The following is a 22,315-nucleotide window of genomic DNA, read 5'->3' as shown; positions in this document are numbered from 1 at the left end:
ATTTTTGTTGTTGCTTTCTTAAATTTGTGCAGATTTGGTTTTGCATCAGTGAGAGTCGTTGATAATATGGTCCAATATAGCAACAACTAAGGACTGCAACTTCGGCTACTAGAAGTTTGTCATGTCGTGTACGTGACGATTTGTGGTCTCATAGGATGGGAGATGACTTGTGTTCCATTAGCAAGTAGATCTTCAGTCATTTTATAGTTCTCAAAGAAAGAAAAGGTAGCATTGATGGTCCTTATTGGTGATGTTTGTTCATTTCCTCAAGATGTTAAGTTTTTCACATGGGGTCTGAAATTGTAAATACTGTTATGCTTTAAATTTAACTCTCGATACTGCCAGGGATCAGTATGAGTCCCATACATCGGCATACCAACACATGGTATGCTGACATCGGCACCTAGGAGGAGGAAGAGGAGGAAAGGAATGAAAGAGGAGAGGAGGAAGAGGAGAAGTATCGGAAGTGGATAGTGTGAGCAGCAGGTGGCATGAGACAATGGTGGATGGCAGCCAGCAGCGGGCGGCGCAAGCAGTGGATGACATGAGCAAGGAGTTATGCAAGTAGCATGTGTTGTGAGGTAGAGAAAATCGGGATTGAGAAGGGGGATGTTAAATATATAGTTGTCGCTTGCCAAACTCAAAGGAAACAAAAATCAAACTGGACCATGTGAAATTGCCAGACCGTTAGATGCCATGCAGTGCATTCCTGCCGGTGAAATTTAAAACCATGCATACATGTATCTATCTATGTATGTACATACACAATCTGTTTTCAGGTCTGGATATCTACACATTGGTCATGCCAAGTAATAACCTTTTATGAGATAGATCCTTCTTTAGGTGTATCTAAATTGATTTTGCTATGACAGATTGCATCATAGTTTTGTTTTGGAAACAGAATTTCTTATAGAAATTCTTACTTTTGGATTTGCTCTCTTTGCAGTTTCTGGGATGCCTATTTTGAATATCTAATGGAGCAGTCTGCAAATAAGTAGGTTCTAGCTACTCTTCTTTACCATCTAGTGAAACTTTCTTCTGCTTCAGATACCTAGTTTTTGCATTTGCTCTGAAGTGTTGAACCTTGAAATATGGCTTAGGTACTTCTACATTAGGAATTAATACATCGTCGCATATGTATAAGCCTTCAGTATGTGGGGATTAATCCATCAGCATATAAGTTGTATCTTTCTTTAGGAAATGCATTAGCATGTATGAATTTCATATCAAGTGACTGAATGCAAACAAAAAATTACTGATACTAATCTGATTTAACCATGGTTTTTTTTAATGCCAATCATAATCTGTTGTTTTATTCTTTTAGATACAGCAGAATATTGTTTGTCTTTTGTTGCTTATGGTATATGGTTTGTCTTAACTTTGTTATTTTTAACAATTGTTGACATTAAATCAGGTCAGCCAACTATGTAACTCTAGTGACTGCACAGCTCATTGTAATTGCAACCCATATGGTATCTATCATTCCCAACTATTGTCAGGCTTTCATGCTTAGAACTTTACTGTTTTAACTGTTCATTTTACTCCATCATGGAGGATGGACTAGGACTCCCTGACACTGATGCTTGGAACATGATTGAGAAAATTGCGGAGAAAAACAATCTAGGTTACAAGCAACTTGTGAGTAATCTTAATTTTTCATTATCTTTTGAGTTTATTTACCAAAATCATATTATCTTAATTGTAGGAACTAATTTTTTACTTGAACTGTTTCAGATAAAGCTGAGGGCACTATTGTCACATATCCAACAACTCCGGATAGGTTACTGGGGACTCCCATCTGGGAAAGTGCAATCTGCATCACCATATGGTTTGCCCTCTCCTCATTTACAAGATGGCTCAGATGGAAGCCATGAACCTACTGAAGCCTCCGTTGTTGGCCGGAGTTGGGTGCACAGCATGTTTAGTAGAGACAGAAGCATAAGAGCTAATTCTTTTAGCCGAGTTCGTAAGTAGACTACCAATAAGGATTCTCCATAATGTTTTCATCAGATGCACACCTTATATAAAATGTTGTATTTCCAAGTTATTATGTTTCAGAGTTGTACTTGATCTTCTGTATAAGATGCACACCCATTGGTCATGCCGAGTTATCTTATATAACACTTTCAACTAGTATAATGGATTTCACAAGTTCTTTCTACTGGATATTTTCAGTTTCAAGTGACAGTACAAAAACTGGTGCTACTTCTGGCAAGGCAGATCTTCTGCCTTCTGGGCAGAAGAAACTCCACTCCAGCATGCGCATACTTAAGGGTCATTCAGGTGCTATAACTGCTCTTCACTGTGTAACAAGAAGAGAGGTCTGGGATCTTGTTGGTGACCGTGAAGATGCTGGTTTTTTCATCAGTGGAAGCACAGATTGCTTGGTTGGTTTTGAAACTAACTTGCATTTATTTTCTACACATATTTTATATTTTTCTTTTTTTTATCCATGATATTACTTCATGATAAACTGGTGATCATATGTCTGATTTTAGGTGCTTAGAAAAGTGCTTTTTCTAGTATGAAAACTAAGGTATATCTGACTACAAGTGTTATGTGAAAAGGAGTGCCATTTAGTTTTAGATGATATCATATTTGTCCATAATCTCAAAAGGTTATGACTTTCCTTAGTCACTTTGATTGACCTATTGCTATATTCACATAGATTAATGAAGTATTGACGGTTTTTCTTTTTGTTTTTTAGACATTAATCTATATTTGTATAGAGTAACGAAGTATCAAATTCATCAAAATTTGCTTATAAATTGATGATTTTTCTTTTTGTTTTTTAAGACATTTGTTACATGCTTTAAGGCACATAGTAAATCCTCAAATTGGTGATGGACTAATTTTATGTAAAGAGTCACAAAGTAAATGAATAGAGCACTGATTACCTTGGTCTAATTTCCCTCGTTAGAAAGAGTGGATCATAGGGCTGCTCTGGTCTTTTCATATTCCCACCAGATCCGTTTAGTGAGATTCAGATGCTGAGACACGTGGATCATGGCTTAGTTTACTAGGGTGACAGTATGCTTAATCATGCAGCCCAGGTCAGTTTTGGCATCAAAGGTAATTTGCTGAATGGTTTCTTTTGACCAAGGAAGTCCTCATGGCATATTATTCTGCATACAAAATGGGTTGCTGGTATGACACCTGTCCTTACCAGCATATGGTATGGGTCAATAGACTCAATACCCATTGGACCAGGTGGTATCAGTACTGGATCAGTCCGATCACTTCTTTTACTGCATTTTTGCTTTGACTGTGTCTTTTATAGTTTTTATGTCATTATCAATGGTAGACCGGAAAACATAAAAAGACTTAAAAAACACAAACTATAAATAAACAACAGAGCGATAGCAGAGTGGAGCAATATTCTTATCTTCTGATTATTGATCATCAATGTCATCTAATGTCAGCCAGCTGCGATGAATGACCTTTGGTCTGGCTGCAACCTATGGATCTGTGAGACTGATTTCTTGTAGGAGCGAGGACTGACTTTCTGTGCTGACCACGTCTTAATATATGAGGTTAGAATGTAGCTTCATCCTCTTCCTCATATCGGGCTACTTCATCCTATTTGTCCTCCATTTGTTCATAAGTGATCTTCAATGGACACTATGCATGTCCTGCCTCGTTGAGCAATTGACCATTTTGATTTTTGGAGCTGCATAAACTATCACAGGATCTTAATCATCTTGGACAAGATTAGGAGTCAAATGGATCTTCCTCAACCTCCTCCCTTTCTTTGTCCTCAATTATGCAGCCATAGTAGCAAGGAGCCAGTCTAGATCTATGTGGATTTAGGTCCGATTTGTGTAAATCTAGGTTGGATCCACAAGGATCTAACCAAGATAAGTTGGGAATCGCATGATGCAAATCTAGATTGGAGCTGTTTGATCTAGGTTTGATTTGTGTGAATTTAGCCTAGTTCTACATCAATCAAGGCTAAATTTACAAGTTTCAGGCTTAGATTTGATGAAATCCATGTAGATCTAGGCTAAATTAGCTTTTATACAGCCTAAATTCCAATAAATCTATGCTAGAAGCATGTAGATCTGGTCTCAATTGAACACGAAATGCAAACTTTCATCCAAACGTATAGATGCATGGAAACTGAGGATAAAAAACACTCACCTGCAGTTGAAAGCAAAATAATCACAAGAACTAGAGAAACAACTTCAGGTTTACGTTGATTTCTTGATTTCCATGCTTGATATGGATGAAATTACCAAGGAAAAGAAAGCTTTCCAAGGAGAATAAGAGATGTTTGAGAGAGCATGTGAGGAGTTTAAATGAAGAATAATGATAGAATGGGGCTGGTTTGGATGAAAATAGTGTGATGTGGGTAATGGATGATATGATTCTTGCCTGATATGATAGACTTACTGCTTTGGTTACCAGGGGGTATTTTGTTTGCCTGATTGAGGTTGGACTGGTAAGTACTGGTCAGATTTCAACCAGTGCAAGACTCCTTATTGGATCTATGGAAACATGTTTTCTCCAACCTCCCTCACTGTTAATTCTTTTTGTGCTATTTTGTCTTTGCAAAATTTTAGGGTTTCCTTGCATTTTATTTCCAGAAAGGACATGTTATCCATGTTCTTAAATTTGTTCCTTTAATTTTTTGTGTAGTTGTGTTGCATGATATCATCATGTAATGAATCTGAAAAATGCCTTTCCAATTCTTGCAGGTGAAAATTTGGGATCCTAGTTTGCGTGGTTCAGAACTTCGAGCAACACTCAAAGGGCATACTAGGTAATCAACTACATTTACTCAGTTTAAGAGCCCTCTACATAAATTTCTTGTGCTAGCAGATACGTAACACCAAAATGTTGCATCTTAACTTGTTACATAGTTTTGTGTGTCTGATACATGAGCAACATGAACTTTATGTTGCATGATGAGAAATTATGCATGGTCTGAAGAGACAATTGATTTGTTTAAGACTAGGGCCGGTATTATGAAAAGAAACAAGACTAGTTTATTTTCCGCTCTTCAAGACGAGCAAGCCAAAGAGAAGGTCACTCCATGCAGGGGGCTTCGCCTCCTATTATTGAATCACTTTTTATTGCCCTTGCTTGTTTTTGTTTACTGCTGTAGATAGTTTAATTGGCGCATTAAACTAAATCTCTTCCAACTTTTTCATTTCTTGCAGGCCTATTCGTGCAATTAACTCTGATCGAAGTAAAGTGGTATCAGGCTCTGATGATCATTCTATCATAGTTTGGGATAAGCAAACATCTCAACTTCTAGAAGAATTGAAGGGCCATGAGGCACCGGTATGTTAATGTTCTTGCCCATGATACCTCCTGCAAGTACAAGGACTTTGGGCATAGAAATTCTTTAGAAAATTACACATCAACTCTTCTTAATCTTTCCCTTATGTTTTTTTAGGGTTATAAGGCCTAATATTATCATGAATTTTGCAGATCTGAGAGCTCACTATTTTGGTATTTTAGCAAAAAATATATGGTCATATAATTAAAAAGAAAAAATAAGTTAAAATGTTAAGATACATGTGATGTGTTAACATTTCATCTTTAGATTGTATCTCACTGTTGATTATGTATCCACTGTACACAATGAATTAATTGTGTATTAACATATCATCTTATACCACATTTCTCTGCCTCAAGCATTTAAGTAGATTGTGATTCACTACAATGATATTCCATTTCTTCACATTCTAGTTTGGAAGCGGAGTAGCAGATAGATCCATAAATGATATTAAATAAATGCAGAGATACATGTCAAGAAAACACCTTAGGTTTAGAATATTACATGTGTTTTAATTTGGTTTGGACTTCACATGTTCGACAACAAAATAATATCAGATGCCTTGGTTCATGGTGCACAGGAAAACAAGAAAGAACTAATGCGGTTGATCTCAGTTTAATTAGATTGTGGTCCTATACAAGTACTAATACACATGTTTTTTACTTTTTCCATATAGCACAATTTGCAAAGATTTATGATTGACCTAATGGCTGTTGGATACAGTCTACCCAAGGTTTGTCGTACCACGTATGGGTGGTACATCGGTATGCTCCTATGTAACATGTGTTGATATGCTTGGTACGTACTATACCGACAGCTGATCGGTACACCGGTAAGGACTGGTAAGATGAACCATGGCACTACCTAACCAAGAGAATGAGCCTTGGTGCTACAGTAATGTGATCCTAATATGGATGACTAGATTTTGAGTCATAGAAATAGCCATTGTGCTTGTAGGAGTAAGAAAATGCACATTGACCCCACCTATACATCATATTTATAGAACCTTGTGTACTAGACCATCACCTTTTGCTTAATGCCAGATTAGAATTCCGTATTGGAGATCTAATTTCTATGTGCATTGGATATGGATAGTGGACTGAATTAGAATACTCTGGATGGAACTCCATTCTATTCATAACCCTAGTACTAGTGGAAATAAAAATCCTGATGTTCACTATCATTCGGTGGACTATGTTGTGCTTTAAGGGAAAAATGGAATCACAATAAATTATATGATAAGCCACATCAATCAACTGTGTAAAGGTTATCAAGTTGTGATTACCCAAAGGAACACCATATTGGCCTGTTCTTTTGGTTTCTATAACATTATATTAGTCAATCTCATATGCCATGCAGCAGTGGCAGAGCCATTGTACAAGCAGCGATTAATTCAATGTTGTATCTTAGAAAAATATTTTACCTATAAATGTAAATTTGCTATTTGTAATTGCACTTCTTACAGATACAAGCATGTACATATACATTGTTTATATGCACATGTTACTAGAATAAAATCTAATTCTGCAGACAAAAAGGCCAATGTTCCACCTATTTTTAAAATACGGGACTACATTCATCAGTTTAGCCTAAATCACTAGTGCAGTGCTGAGTAGAATGCCACACATTTTTGAAATCTTTATGCACGTAGCTTTTATGCTGAGGTACCAGCTTGAGAAACTATGCGATATGGAATAAACGTGGAACTTGGTCTTGCACTTCGCCGTACCTATGACTTTTGCTCAAACTACTTTACGCATGTGCTTCCTGTTCATCTCTTTTCATACACAAGGAAAATGAGGAGAATGATCCAATAACTTTACCAATACCAAATATTTTGGTGCATAATGCAACCACTATATGGAATTTTTCCAGTACAGTTAAATTGACTACATTGACTCAATGCTGATACTTGAAGTCTTCAATCCTGTAACAAATTTCAAACCTTTTAAGGAAAATGCACGCATTTCAACTATTCTTGGTTGGTAAATCTGTTTAGCAATAACATATTTTGTTTAACAGTTTGATATTTTAATTCTGAACTAATCTTTGAAATTATATTACTTTCGTAGGTCAGCTGTGTCCGGATGCTTTCAGGAGAACGTGTTCTTACTGCTGCTCATGATGGTACTGTGAAGATGTGGGATGTCAGAACTGACACTTGTGTTGCAACTGTTGGTCGCTGTTCAAATGCTGTTCTTTGCATGGAATATGATGATTCAACTGGAATATTGGCAGCGGCGGGAAGAGATGTGTATGTGATGCACTAAATATCATAATGATTTTATGAACATAAGTAGTGTAAGGAACTTCGAAGTTCTAATCACAATCTATTACTTTGTCAGGGTAGCAAATATTTGGGATATTCGTTCTGGTAGGCAAATGCAAAAGCTTCTCGGACACACAAAATGGATTCGGTAATCTTGGATCAAGTGAACTATTTATATTTTTTTTTCTTTTTTCAGTTGTCACTTGTTGAGGCACTATTTTCTATCAGGTCACTTAGGATGGTCAGTGACACCATACTTACTGGAAGTGATGATTGGACAGCTAGAATGTGGTCTGTTTCTCGAGGAACATGTGAAGCAGTTTTACCATGTCATGCTGGTCCAATACTGTGTGTGGAATACTCACCATCTGATAAAGGGGTTATCACTGGTAAGTCATTGTTGTTGTTCATGTTAAATTAGTTGGTTCATTGTGTTGTATAAGCAGTCATGTTGTGTCAACGTTTCTGCCATTTGCAGAACACTATGTCCTTGTAAATACTATGATAAATAGTGGTTGTGCAATCATTTCAGGTTCAAGTGATGGGCTTATAAAATTTTGGGAAAATGAAGAAGGTAAGGACAGTGATTCACTTCTTATCTTCTTCTTATCCAATTCTTTATTCACTTCTGCCCTTCTATCACTATTTGATTAATGCATGTGAATTTCGCTTATAAAGTTAATTACTTGTTCAGAATCATATGTAATGTCAACATAGTGTATCCCTCACAAACAAAGTTCTAGAACTATACCAAATGACCCTCTGTCATGAGGTATTGAGATGGAATAAGTATCCGCCATAACTTAGATCTGCAACTACTCATAACCTGTAACATCGCATGATGAACTGTAGTTTATGCATGACCCTATATGATCTTTTAAGAACCCTGAAGGCATGATAGGCTGTTTTGTTTGGTTAGGCTGCTATTGTAATTTTGTATTTCGATTTGTCAATCAGAATACTATCAGCTGTACATTACCTATTCTCTCTACCCATTTCAAACAATGATCTAAGACATGCCTGACATGCTAGGTTGATGCTTATTAGTATGTTTCTCCCTATCAATATCGAAGTCGTGTTCAATATCTTAAATAGTAAACCAATGAGGATAATGGACCTATAAAGTGTTAATGTTATGATATATAAAACATGTTAAATTGCTCAAAAGTCCACTTTAGACCTTTACATACTTGATGTATATTATCACTGTGACCTGACTTGGTCTAGATATTCTGAGATGACTTATGGTTTCTCTTATTGGAAAAGAATTCCTGATTGGGAATCTTTAAATAAATTAATTATCTGATATATGTTCTACGTATATATGCATTCTTTTGTTAGGATAATTGAGAAGTTTATTGTTCAAGTCATTTTTCAAGATTCATTTATGATAAGATGTATATCTAATTGAACCTAAATGAACAAGAGCACCACTGTTACTGTTAGAAAAGCAAGTATTGGATGTGCTATTGAGAAACATGAGTGAAATAGGGTTTCAGTGGTATTCATGTTGGTTCGATTGAAGACGATCAACTTTTTCAATTGTATACATAATATGCATAGATAACTAGATGATTTCAACATCATGCTATATCTAGGACGCAAGATTTCCTTTTTCTGGTAGAGAATTGCTAGTCTAAAATTTGCCGGACAAAATGGACATACAGAATTCTTCAAACTCAGAACTTAGTGGCTTAATCACTCAAACTGCTTAAATAGCTAACTAAAACATGTTTATGATTATCAGCCAATGCTTTTCATTATGATGCGAACTTGTGATCCTGCAGAAAATATTTCTGACCATGCAAACATGTCATATTTTTATTGTGGTTTATCTATGGGGATCAGTTGTGAAGATAATTGATTTACACCACTGAGTAAGATATACCTGAGTTTCCTAAACATGTTGATCTTCTTGGATGAACAGGCACAATACTAAGTAAATACTGGAATTGGCATGCTGATTCCAACAACGGTTGTCGATTAAAAATGTTTTGACAAAATTTGGCACCAGATATTCAGAATACTTTTATGTTCACTGTAATGATTAACTGATCAAGTGAAGAGTTCCTTGTTAGCAAATGATAATGACAATAATAATAATAGTAATAATAATAATAATAATAATAATAATAATAATAATAATAATAATAATAATAATAATAATAATAAACGTCGGTGTCAAATTACAGCTATTAATTTTATCCTCCACAAAATAGTTTGAAAATATAAATACAGATTTATGCAGTCCTGAACTGCAGTAATTTGGTGTAGCACTTCAGAATAAAAATGACATTTGATCAAGGTATACACCTGATATGCTGTTTTCATCTCTACCTGCAGGGGGGATGAAATGTGTTAAGAATTTGACAATACATTCTGCTTCTGTTTTATCCATCAATGCTGGAGAACATTGGCTGGGGATTGGTGCAGCTGATAATTCCATGTCACTTTTCCATCGGCCTCAGGAAAGACTGGGTGGTTTTGCCAGCACAGGAGCGAAATCAGCTGGCTGGCAACTATACAGAACTCCTCAAAAAACCGTTGCTATGGTATGTCCCAGTCCCATCATGATTTTTAGATGCTGTTAATGAAGCGTGTTGATGCCATTATGTTAATTACCTGTTTAGTTTATCATAGTATGAGTTTATTTGACTAGAAATTTAATATGCAACTATGATTCTTCTTCAGATAAAGATCAAAGAATGCACAACTCACAGAATTTTGCAAATAAGCTTTGCCTGATTGTTTATAGGAGAACCAATCATTTTTGTTGACCTTGAAAATTCTTGGTTCATTTGAAGATGGCCTTGAAATGTTAAATCACACTTACATTGTTTCTTTGATGATTACTATAAATTATGAAATCTAAATTATTGTGAATGTACATAAAAGTATATTCATAGTGTAAAAGATAGGAGCCATGCCATAGAACAGATAACTAGACAACCAATTAATAAAACGAGTGTAATTACAAAGTAAGGTATACACAAGCATGTCCATTGGGTTCATCTAGCTATTTAGAGAATACTTGGTATATCTGATATACATGGTATATCAGATATAACACGTACCATAAGGACCATGATTAAGACTGATACGAAGCTACTTAAGACTTCATATTCCAAAGGACATAGGAGCCAAGGTTTAAAAACCTTGATCCGGTGCTAAGACTTCTCTGTCTCTCTCTCTCTCTCTCTCTCTCTCTCTCTCTCTCTCTCTTTTATTTTTTCTCGTGTCAACTGTTGTTTGCACCTCCCGCTGCTTGCCGCCACCGTCATTCGTTCATCTGCATGATACTTATCCTCCTCTCCTCCTATGATTCTTCTTCCTTATCCTACTCTCCTCTTAGCCTTTGCCTCTCTTTTTTTTCCTTTAATTCCACCTCACCCTATTCGGTGCCAATCAATATGCCAGCGTACTATGTATTGGTATGGTATGCTAGTGTGTACCTGATCCGTGTCGGTCCTTGGCATCGAGATTTAAAATAATAGTCATAATTGTAAAAAAAAAAGTGAAAAATTTATACTGATGTCGAATGTTTGGCTTACCACCCAATACATCCAGCTGCAACAGTTAAAGCTAGACAGTGTTATTGATAGGGTAACCGTACCTGCTTCAATGGTATGCCTAGCAAGGCACCAAAACCGGGTGGAAAGCTCGCTATGAACTGTCAGACGAAAACTGATGGTCCGCATATCAATCCATGGTCAGACCAGTATCCTGGCATGTATTAACTGATGCATCCGATTATCTAAACCTCGTTAGGAGCTGATTGCTTCCTTTGGATTAGATTTTCCCTAGACATGAATTTGTTATGATCTTACTCATGACCCATGCCCATGGCATGAACACGTTCTCCGAACCTGATGGATATGCTTAGGCATCATGCAACTATCATGACAGAATACAGTGAGAAAAAGTATATTTGCATATGCTGACACAAACTATTCTGTTATAACAACTTGGCACCATAAGCAAACCATGGACTTTGTGATGCATTGGCACTGCAGAAGCATATTTTCTCTTTCATCATCTTGCAATGATATCAGTGTGTTTAGTTAGCTATGAAACATATTCAGTTTGTAATATTCCATTGGGGTTTCATATTTCCTGTGTTTGTTCGATGTCAGGTACGGTGTGTATCTTCTGACCTTGACAGGAAAAGGTTATGCAGTGGTGGGCGCAATGGACTTCTTCGACTTTGGGAAGCCACCATAAATATTTAGTCTTTGCCAACCATGAGATTTCACTCAGATGAAAAATAGAACATTTTGTGTGCTTGTAGATCAATGGAATGCTAGTGTGATATTTTGGTCACATCTCCTATTATTTGTCACTTTGACAGTATTTCTTTGAGACAGATATCCAAGCTTGCGAGAAGGTATCAATGCTTTGTTCTTTAATCCAATACAGGTATAATCGTGATCTTCTGTTTAAATGTGTGTTTGCCATTCTCACATTGCAAAGGGAGTCCATGTATGTGCACACTTCAGTTTAAATAAGTAGGTTGTTTTTAATCTATTTCAGTTCTTTTTATTATAAAAACTGCAGATTCAAGGTTATGGTATGGTAATAGGTTGCAAGAAACTCTTTTCTTCTGTAAGACCTAATTTTGTAGGATCACTTGACATGTGAAGTGACATTTACTGCCAATAGTTATTTTTAGGCGTTATCTGGCTTCTTCGGGGGACAAAAAGAAAGAGAGAATTTATTTATTCGCCAAGTCACGTTAAGTAGCTGATTTCTTCCTAAACCTTAAAAGTTCTATTCCTTTTTTTACTCTTCTTCTTGAGAAAAGAATGCTATGCAGTAAGTGTTGATTAATCTAAAGATGACATCTCAAATGTGCTGTGTTCGACATTAATACTTTCTAACTTTTTATATCTTGTTCTTGACTTGTTTATATAGTTCATCAGATAAATGATCAGGTGTAATCATGAATACGTTCCATCTTCTTTTCTGCAACAGGAAAATGTTGCCTTTGTAGCCACCTAAACATTTTGGATTTAAATGTGGCCAATGCTAATAAGTCATTTTCTCTAATTGATTTGATGACTCCATATATGTTAATCTTGTAAGCATCAGTTGAAATTTTGTTTGCAATGTCTTTGAAGCTCAAGCTGTTCGACTCTGAACAGGTCTACTTTCTTTCCGGTGAAATGGTTTTGTTCAAGAACAAGCAAGAAAGAAGGAATCAAAGTCAAGAAGGTATTGGTTTAGTTAGTAAAGATTTGGATAGTTTATTGCAAGATCCGAATCTTATTTACATCATTTACCCTTTTGCATAACAATTCAATCAAATACAACATCTTGAAAATTTTATTATCAATTTTCACATAACTAATTCCCTTAAAAGTACTTATGGATATTGTTATCTATAGGGTTCAACAGTGAGAATAAATACTTAGACCTGACACATAACTGGTGAAGTAATGTTTTTAATGGTTATTTGGAGCCATACTGTCCTTTGATAACATGACACGTGACTTTTAAATCAAGGAAGGTCATCTTTGGAGTTATAGAAGAAGATGAACAATATCGATGATAAGAGAAGCACTAAGCACTATATGTTAAGATGTGATGATTGTATATAGGGGATTCAATATAGTAATGCTAATGGCAATTCACGAGCATAGATGTTCATCCAGCATGGTGAAAGGGAGGGGAAAGGCGATATGATCAACTGATTCATTGGAAAGGATTGACGATACACCACCCGAGATTCAATTTTAAGATCTATTCATATTTTTATGATCCAAAGAAAATAGAAAAATGAGCCACGATGTTAATATTGATAAAAGCTCATTGTATTTATATTCTTCATGTTACAAAGGATCTTATGATCAAACCATGCACGGTGATAGTCGGTCTTTTATTCCAAGTTTGATCGTTCTCACATTACGTAGCAACAAATCAATGATGATATCCAAAATTACGATGCATTCCAACCTCTACAGCCTACAGCCTTATGGTCATACTTATCCAAAGAGGCTCCTTGAACCTGAACATATGTTGTTAATGATGATGAGGCAACGATTGTTACTATCATCGAGGCAAAGATTGTTTCCAAGTTGATGTGTCAACAACACACAGGTTCCAACAAAGCTACCATGTCAACATAGGATCGAGGATCTCAATACAGACACTCTTACAGTTACTTTGGTTGTAAAAGTAACTATACCATTATCATTTATTTGATCGTAAAAGTAGCTACAAATGTTATCTCGGTAACTCATCTTGCTCAAATCCAACCTTTAATTTATGGATGGTGATTCGAGATACAGCGGGACAAAGTTGTTCCTTCCACAAATCTCGGTCAGAATTAAAGAAGTCCATGTAGCACAATTAGAAAAGCTGAACTTTTATCTCATGTATAGATTATTCACCACAATACTGAATAGAATGTTGGCAGAAGGCTGAAATCACAGATCTGGACGTTCATCTTTGTTGAACCGCCAAAACTCAGGTTCTGAAAAGTACAGGCATCATTATTAGCACTATAGTGATTGACGTCAATTCAAAACCCCAATTCATCCTGCTAAAAACCCACATTAGTTCAACAAAATTTCCAACATTGTCTTCCTTTGCAATTCATGGAAAATTAAATAGATGCTCACATACATGCATTGCTGTGTCACAATGGAAGTTGATTTTGAACTTTTTGTCTTTTCCTGCAACCAGCATTTGTGATTTTAGATGCCAGAAGCTGCAGCTTATGCTATACATCACCGAATCTAAAAGCAGCTCTTCGTCGTCTTAAGTTCCGACTGCAGGCTGAGCAACTCCCTTGGCCTTAGCCGCTGCCTGGGCTGCAGCGGCTGCTGCAGCAGCAGCAGCGGTTGCAGCTGCTGAGGGAGGCGTCGGTGGCACTGCTGGGGTATTCACCTGTGGAGCTACCACCACTTGAGGTTGCTGCTGCTGACTGTTCACCTGAGCAAGCAAGTTCTTGATCTGCGCACCAGATAGGGTTTCATGCTCAAGAAGCGCATTGGCAAGGGCATGTAGCTCTTTATTGTGAGTTGTCAAAATAGTTTTTGCATTGTTGTAAGCCCTTTCCAGAAAATCCTTCATCTCCTTCTCTATAAGTAACCTTGTTTCGGTGCTCATGCTCTTACCATTATCATCGTAGTTGTGTGAAACAAGACCAACCTGTTTGCTCATACCATACTTTGTGACCATTGCTCTTGCAACGGAAGTTGCCTGCTGCAGGTCGGATGAAGCACCAGAAGTCACTTCGCTCTCCCCAAATATTAGCTCTTCAGCTACCCGGCCACCCATGCAGACATCAAGCCTTGCTAGCATTTGCTTCTTAGAGATGCTTGTCTCATCCTTATCAGGCAACTGTGCAACCATGCCGAGGGACATTCCCCGCGGCACAATAGTCGCCTTGTGGACTGGAAGGGCACCATCAGTGTGGATGGCAACAAGAGCATGGCCACCTTCGTGGTAAGCTGTCAACCTCCTGGATTCATCAGAAATCACCGCCGATTTCCGCTCGCTGCCCATCATGATCTTGTCCTTTGCATACTCCAGATCAGCCATTGTCACAGCTTTTGCCCCATCCATGGCAGCCTTGAGGGCAGCAACATTAACCAAATTTGCAAGGTCTGCACCTGAGAACCCTGGCGTGCCCCGGGCAATGATCATTAAATCGACATCATCCGCCTTCAAGACCTGTACCAGAATGAAACTGAAGAATCAGACAATATGCCCTTTTGCCTCTAAATATACTCTTCAATCCTTTCTTGTTGCCATTTTGATATGTACTCAAAAAACCTAACTATCATAACCAACTGAACCATGGGTTCGCCTGGTTAAGATAAGCAAATCTTACCATGAACAAGAATGCTAATTTGCAGTATTAACAAGAAGTTAACTATAGAGAGCTATGTAAATACCTTTGACATGTGGGATTCCAAAATCTGCCTTCGACCCTCAACATCTGGATTAGGAACAACAATATGACGATCAAAACGTCCAGGCCTCACAAGTGCTTTGTCCAATGATTCCGGAAAGTTGGTTGCTGCAATAACAATAATCCCCTCATTCTGCTTAAAACCATCCAGTTCAACAAGCAACTGATTCAATGTCATTTTCATGTACTGTTGATCCTTCGGATTACGGCTCCCACCTATTGCATCAATCTCATCAATGAATATAATACAAGGGGACCTTTTCTTTGCTGCAGTAAAAAGGTCCCTGACCCTCCTAGCTCCGACACCAACAAACATCTCTTCAAACTCACTGCCACTGCATGAGAAGAAGGGGACACTAGCTTCTCCTGCAATAGCCCTTGCTAACATTGTCTTCCCTGTGCCAGGGGGACCAACAAGCAACACACCTTTTGGAAGCTTCCCACCAAGGCGGGTGAAACGCTAAAACGAGCACCAAACATGAGACAAAGGACATGACTTAAAGTGAGTTTAAATTTCTTTATGAGAACAAAGAGAACTTATTTTTCATGCCTTATAAGCATAAAAAAAAATTGAAGCACATAAAAACTCAGTTGTAGAAAAATTCAACAAGATTCTTCACTGCTAGCAAGAGCACAATGCTCACAGCAAAGCAGTGAACTAGGTAAAAGATTAGATTTGTAATTCTTGAGAAAAGAAAATTGCCAGCACTGTTACACATGATGTAGCTAAAGCGTTCGAAGGAAACCCCTACTACTTTAAAAGTCAAGGATGAAGGATGCATTTTGGGGCCTATCATTATTCATGATGTTTCCTAATAAATTCATGACACCGAAACTTTATCTTTCCAAGTTGCACTTCAAAACAACTATTTAATCCAGTCAAGAAGAGTCATATTAGGTAGGGGTTCCATATTGTATCTCAAATTAATGGCCCTTTTCCTTTGTCTCTTTCTTCTTTGGCCCTTTCTTCTTTTTCCCTTCTTTTAATTTTCCTCTTTTCTTTTACCTACTATTATCATCTCTAGCCCAACTCTTTTCGGTACTTTTATTGCAACATTGTGGTCACCCAACAGGTGCTGCTTGTCTTATTTTTTGTTCCATAATTTACTGTTGTATGAGCTACCTATCCATAAATTATTATTACATTTTAAGTGAATTTCGTTTTTTATAAGATTCTTTCATAATTTTAGCAATAAAACCACTTGGGCTAATCAGACATCTTCAAATCCACATCATGTACACTGAGAATACCCAATAACTACAGAAAAGGAAATGAATAATTTTCTAAGAATTATAAATATTAAACTCAAACTCATTCCCTTAGATAAAATTACTATAGTATACCTTGGGATCACGAAGGTAATGGACAATTTCCTCTAACTCAGCTTTGGCCTCATCAACGCCTTTTACATCACTAAATTTTGTACTAGAATCCATGCTTGGCTGCACCTCCTCATGTAGACCAAGGCCTGCTGAGATTTATGACAAAAAAAAAGCTTTATCCACTTAACTGAAAAATAACAGTTTTCAGAATATAAATAGTTAAATTTTATCTTAGAAGTAGCCAAACCTTTACTAAGTCCCCTATCCTCAATAAGTGCACCAACACCAGATATTACAAGAAACGAAACTGCAATAGTACGAAATGTACGCCATAATTGCTCTTTAAAATTACTGGTCTCTGCTGTCACCATGTGGATGGGAGCACTTGCAGTCCCAAGAATCCCATCTTTTGTTGATTGGCCAACATTCTTTAATGCTGGAACACTGCTAATGCTGTTAATGCTCTCCTCCATTGCCGAGTTAGAAACACCTATGTGTAACATTAACACATAAAATCCAAGTCCCTCAATAGAAAATGAAGATATAAGATACAAAATGCAAATAAAAAAGATATAATCTTCCATTATGTTTTTTTTTTCTTCTATGCTAAAGATGACAACAAAGATGATAGCCTGAAGTTTCAGTTGCAGTTTAAGTCTCATCAGTAACCAAAGGAGAACACCTTGGTAATTTTAGATTAAGATTTGACAATTTCAACATATATTTAGAACAATAAAATGGAAGAATAAGAACTTATATTCCATGCATTTCTCGTTGTATCACAAATCTTGCAAGTACAAATGTGATATGTCATTATCTAGGCATCAGTGTCCTTACCTCTTTGTAAAGTTTTAAACAACGTACTTTGGTCCAGTCTATCAACTTTCACTAAAGCTTTGACATACTCAGCAAGTGCTGAAGGGTTTGAGTGCAGTGAAGGCTGACTTTCAAAGAGTCTAATAACTCTTTCTGGATCACTTCTGTAGAGCTCTTTAAGAAGCATAACATCATTTGGCCCATCTGTATCCCGTACTCTGCGAGCAAAACTACCAACATAGCTTGACTGAAATCTTTCGTGGAAGTTTCCAAGTCTGTTACCTGCAAGAAGTGAGAACATGCAAAAAGTTACAAAAAAAAGAAAAGACAACTAGTCATCCAGTACATTAAAACAAAAAAGGCTCAGTAAGCAAGTAGATAACTTCTTTCAAGATTTCCTTAATTATAAAACATAGTGGAACTCAAGCTGTACAAGCAATAAAATTGAATATTTCTACCAAATTGTTTAGCATAAAGATGAATTAAACTCTAAATAAATAATCCTAAAAATGAAATGAGCACCACATGAACTAATTATAGATTTATGATACATCATCATTCAGTAGTCTTTAGTGCTTCTAGTTGGCCTGGACAAAACATATGAGTTGTCAAAGTATGGGTCGAAGTGACTAAATCGTTCCAGAATATGCATATAAAATTGTAAAAATAAGTTATAATGTGACTTCATGTCTACATTACTGCTCAAATCAGGCGGGGCACTCTGACCAGATATAAATCCTTCCTCTTTCCAAGACCTGAATCATAAATGACAATGTCCCCAAAATTTTTGGAACTATACAAAAGAACACTGATCTAATATTCACTGAGAATCTTCAAAAAATAGTTGGCTTTCCAATAACTGTGAGGATACCAACTATCAATTAAATTCCTGCTACCGTTTCATGGTTTTAAGGCTTTTAGAACTTTGTGATCAACTAATGATATGCTTTCTTTCCGAGAATTACCAAAAAGAAACACACATCATCCCACCACAGGGAATAGCATTCTCATTTTATTACTTACTAAAGGTAATAATATATTCATTAGAATGAACACTCTATATTCCATAATCTCTCCATACTAATTCATTTATTTTTGAGGTTATAACCTTTCTTTCCTGTTCATGATTACTTAACTAGGTGGTTATAACTCATCCCTGAGCGGTAACCAAAACAGGCCCTTATCAGCTGCAAAAGCTCGCTCCAAGTCATTGTTGTTCCACTTGGAATTGATCCAGTTAAATAAATTCAGTCAATTTAGGAAAAATAGAACAGTGGGATCAACCAAAGATGCATATATCCTATCATGCAATTTTATGAGAAAAAATATATTCTGAAAACCTGATCATTTGGGATGGATTGCTTGTGCTTTTAAGAATTAAGATCGGATTATGATCCAGGAACTTTAGTGCTTGATTTGGTTAATGTTGACCATCAACATGACCCAATCCGCTGAGCTGCAGCACTAATGTACGCACATTCTTATTCAAGTTTCATGGGATCAACCCATCTAGATCAGAAATAGTTGAATCAAATACTGAAGGTACCTTTTTTTCAGGATTGATGCCATAAACAACGAAATGTTCCAACTAAAAACTACTGTACCGCCCAAAATGGTACACAATGGGCAGTGCATACCTGTCCGGGTGTGGGCCGGTACGCAGACCACCCCCGTTTCCGACAGCCCGGTTAAAATAATTTAAAATTAAAAAATGGTGGGGCCCATCCAACTTGGCGTTAGAAAAGGAAAAAAACAAATTAGGGCTCGCGAACTTGAGCCCTCTTCTTGCGTATGATGCTGCTGCCATCGCCGCTACCACTGGCCTTATTGTTGCTTCGTGCCACCGCCGCTGCTTTGCAAATCCTTGGTCACGCTGTTGCCGCCACTCCCACCTCTTCCCTTCCTCTTCTTCCTTCTTTCTTCTCCTCCTCTACTGCTTCTTCTTCTTCCTTCTTCCTCCTCCATCGCTTAATCTTCTTCCTTCTTCATTCCTCCTTTCTCTGTTCCTCCACCACTCTTTTCTCTTCTCCCTCTTTTTCTTCCTCTGTGAAACACCGGTACATACTGGTGTACTATGTGTCAGTATACCAATACTTATCAGATCGCCGATATGGGTCCGGTACCCAAAACGACAATCCTTAGTTCCAACCAAACTAATCCGAAATGTCAAATCAATTTTAGCCAAGTCTGACCAGTCTGACCATTTCCTGACTGGTGAAACCAAATCCAATAAATATTCAGCAGTTTCCAACTAATCCCATTTAAATCTTCTGGTCATCAGAAGAACAAACCCATGATCCAACTTAACCAATGCAGATAATACCAATAAAAAATTTCTAAAACTGAATAGATTATCATTCGTTTTTCTCACTTTTTTCAATCAATTTACAACAAGGATTTGGAGGCATAAACTGGCAAACCTCCTCAGAAGTGTTTGCCAATGTGTAAGTCTGATACTTTCAACATTTACAGGAAAATATAAAATAAGAAAAAACACAGTGCAGTTGCCATGGAAGGCCAAAGATGGTGGCGTCAAAGATGCAAATGAGGGGTACACATGGAAAGAGGGAGAAACATCACAAAGTAGAAAATTGGATACTAGTGTCAAACCTAGAGGTGACAAATCTACGGTTTCCAGTTATCCAGATCATGATTAAGCCTTGACCTAGATCAACTCCACGTAGAAGGGTCTGGTGATCTAAGGGAAGGTGTTGAAGAGGGTTGCCTCTCACAGAAGGGCAGTTTATAGGGAAAAGGCAAAAAAGTGGCATCTTTTTCGTTGGAGGAAAAAAAAAAGTTGACAGGGACAGCATTGGACTGTAAATATAAAATGTTTTCATTGGTCTAACTATTGTTTCAAAAAATTTCAATCATGGTCCATCTGTATTTGGAACAACTATGCCAGCCAAACATGAAGATTTCATGTAATAGGGGATTACAAAATCCTCACTCATCCTCAAGGGCCAAACTTGCTGACTGGACAGTAACAGAGTTTGCAGGATTCATCAATAAATTTAGGGAGCTGATGAAGTCTTCCCTCAACTAGCTTAAACAAAAGAAAACATTCCAAAGATGTGATCCAAGAACACACCGTGAGGAGACAAGCATAATTCAAGGCATGTTTAGATGTTCTTCCTGGTTTCCAGATAACACATTAACAAGTCAACATATAAAGAAATCAAAATGCAATACCATCACATTACACTGAACAAATAGAAAAAAATTTGCCACCAAACTGCATGAACCAGTAAGAAGAGCATAAGTTTTCTCCAGGCAAGAGACCAAATAGCCCTAAACCTAAAGATGGAGACAAGATCCACATACCAACATGGATTTCGACCTTGCGTAAAGCATGATGAGATTGACCACTACCAAAATGTGGATGCCCCAACAACGATTGTTTCCCTAACTGTTGCAATCAAAACAAACTAAGATTAACGAGAAAAAGCAACAAAGAGCATACGCATATATACAACACTCATTCGAGAGAGGAACCAAAGCAAGCATAATAACCAGCACGTTAAAACAATGATGAAGAACCCAAAAAAGAGGGGGAAAACGATACTAGATAGTCCACCGAGCAGATCTGAACCATTTCAAGCGCAAAATCCCCAAGAAAGCACAGGCTGATCTAGTACGTCAAAAACCCTAATCTCTACCCAAGTTCTGGAACCTAGGGCACTGAATTCAAAGGGATGATGAATTGCAGAAGCTCTTTAACATCCACGGTACCAGGGAAGGGGGAAAGCCCAACGAAATAACCAAACCAACCAGGATCGTTCCAAGAACCAACGAATTGAAGCCTAAGAATCGGGAAAACAAACAAAACGAATCTGGGCAACCGAAATGGAACAAATCGTACCCTCGTGAGGACGCGCCTCCAAGCCATGTCCGATTAGGGCAAGATGGAGTCAGCCGAGAAACCGGGACGCGGGTCGGAAAGACGTGCCGGGCCGCCGGCGGTGGAGGAGGAGGAGGAAGCAGCGACGACGCGGGTCAGCCCCAAATCAAGTACACGAGGTCTCGACCAGAGTTTGTGGTTTTTCCTTTATTTACGTGTCTGCCATTTAAAGCTTTAAATTTCTAATTTTTTAAGCTTTTATTAAGATTTGACCGAATTCTAAAAAACAATAATTTCTAATTTTTTAAGCTTTTATTAAGATTTGACCGAATTCTAAAAACATTAATTTGATCGATTATCCTTTTTTTTTACTCACCTCGGAAGGAGGGGGTATGACAATAATGACTTTTACTGTCTTCATGCGAGAAAGGAGGGAGCATGACAATCAATATGCACAGATTAGGAAGGACGAGGGGTTGTCGTTCTCAACATCGCTAGATCCAATGGGATCTGACAAAAGTGGAGACGTCACCCTCAATAAGAAAAAAGGGACACAAATGTTACAACGACGATAATCCCTTTCGCGATAGGTCTAACAAAGCGAAGGAGGGGAAAGGCGGTGCAAGACAATAATGGGGACTAGAGGTAAAATAATTATTCAGGAAAAAATTATAAGAATTTTTTTAAAATTAAGACGTTTTACTATAATTTTAGAAAATAATTTTTTTTAATTCGCCTGTACTATTTGGCACTAATGCCTTTTCTTTTGATTCAAAAAATAGATACATTTGACGCATATAGAGTAAAGATAACTATAATTATTTCTAAGATGGAAGTTTAGGCTGTACAATGTTGGAGTATCGA

The 22,315-nt window shown here is 37.2% G+C and overlaps 2 protein-coding genes across 5 annotated transcripts in view; one reads left to right on the top strand and one right to left on the bottom strand.

The window, feature by feature from the left end:
* Positions 1–11,964, top strand: part of LOC135658153 (DENN domain and WD repeat-containing protein SCD1-like) — a 35,212-nt gene extending 23,248 nt beyond the window's left edge. For 2 of the 3 annotated variants that reach the window (XM_065176088.1, XM_065176089.1), the window contains exons 19-31: positions 947–994; positions 1,415–1,472; positions 1,555–1,638; positions 1,735–1,966; positions 2,176–2,387; positions 4,698–4,762; positions 5,163–5,286; positions 7,357–7,538; positions 7,630–7,701; positions 7,782–7,942; positions 8,086–8,127; positions 9,897–10,105; positions 11,687–11,964. In XM_065176088.1, coding sequence (XP_065032160.1) covers positions 947–994; positions 1,415–1,472; positions 1,555–1,638; positions 1,735–1,966; positions 2,176–2,387; positions 4,698–4,762; positions 5,163–5,286; positions 7,357–7,538; positions 7,630–7,701; positions 7,782–7,942; positions 8,086–8,127; positions 9,897–10,105; positions 11,687–11,782 — 1,585 coding nt within the window. In that variant the 3' untranslated portion in view covers positions 11,783–11,964. Of the gene's footprint in view, positions 1–946; positions 995–1,414; positions 1,473–1,554; positions 1,639–1,734; positions 1,967–2,175; positions 2,388–4,697; positions 4,763–5,162; positions 5,287–7,356; positions 7,539–7,629; positions 7,702–7,781; positions 7,943–8,085; positions 8,128–9,896; positions 10,106–11,686 lie in introns of those variants that run through there. The other variant, XM_065176090.1, reaches the window with a different exon arrangement.
* A 2,125-nt stretch (positions 11,965–14,089) lies between these two features.
* On the bottom strand, positions 14,090–21,648 carry LOC135658129 (ATP-dependent zinc metalloprotease FTSH 5, mitochondrial-like). 2 transcript variants are annotated; one of them, XM_065176083.1, is made up of 7 exons: positions 21,473–21,648; positions 20,935–21,019; positions 17,632–17,892; positions 17,042–17,284; positions 16,816–16,943; positions 15,455–15,931; positions 14,090–15,230 (listed from the first exon to the last, which is right to left on the bottom strand). In XM_065176083.1, exons 1-7 carry the CDS (start codon positions 21,497–21,499, stop codon positions 14,313–14,315), a joined length of 2,139 nt encoding a protein of 712 aa, XP_065032155.1. In that variant the 5' UTR covers positions 21,500–21,648; the 3' UTR covers positions 14,090–14,312. The 2 variants fall into 2 exon arrangements, with proteins under 2 accessions (XP_065032155.1, XP_065032156.1); XM_065176084.1 differs by having other exon boundaries at positions 16,816–16,940.
* Positions 21,649–22,315: the final 667 nt, after the last annotated feature.

The sequence above is a fragment of the Musa acuminata genome, chromosome BXJ1-4 (assembly GCF_036884655.1).
Source record: "Musa acuminata AAA Group cultivar baxijiao chromosome BXJ1-4, Cavendish_Baxijiao_AAA, whole genome shotgun sequence".
Classification (NCBI taxonomy): Eukaryota; Viridiplantae; Streptophyta; class Magnoliopsida; order Zingiberales; family Musaceae; genus Musa; species Musa acuminata.
This window is presented reverse-complemented; position numbering and strand designations above follow the sequence as displayed.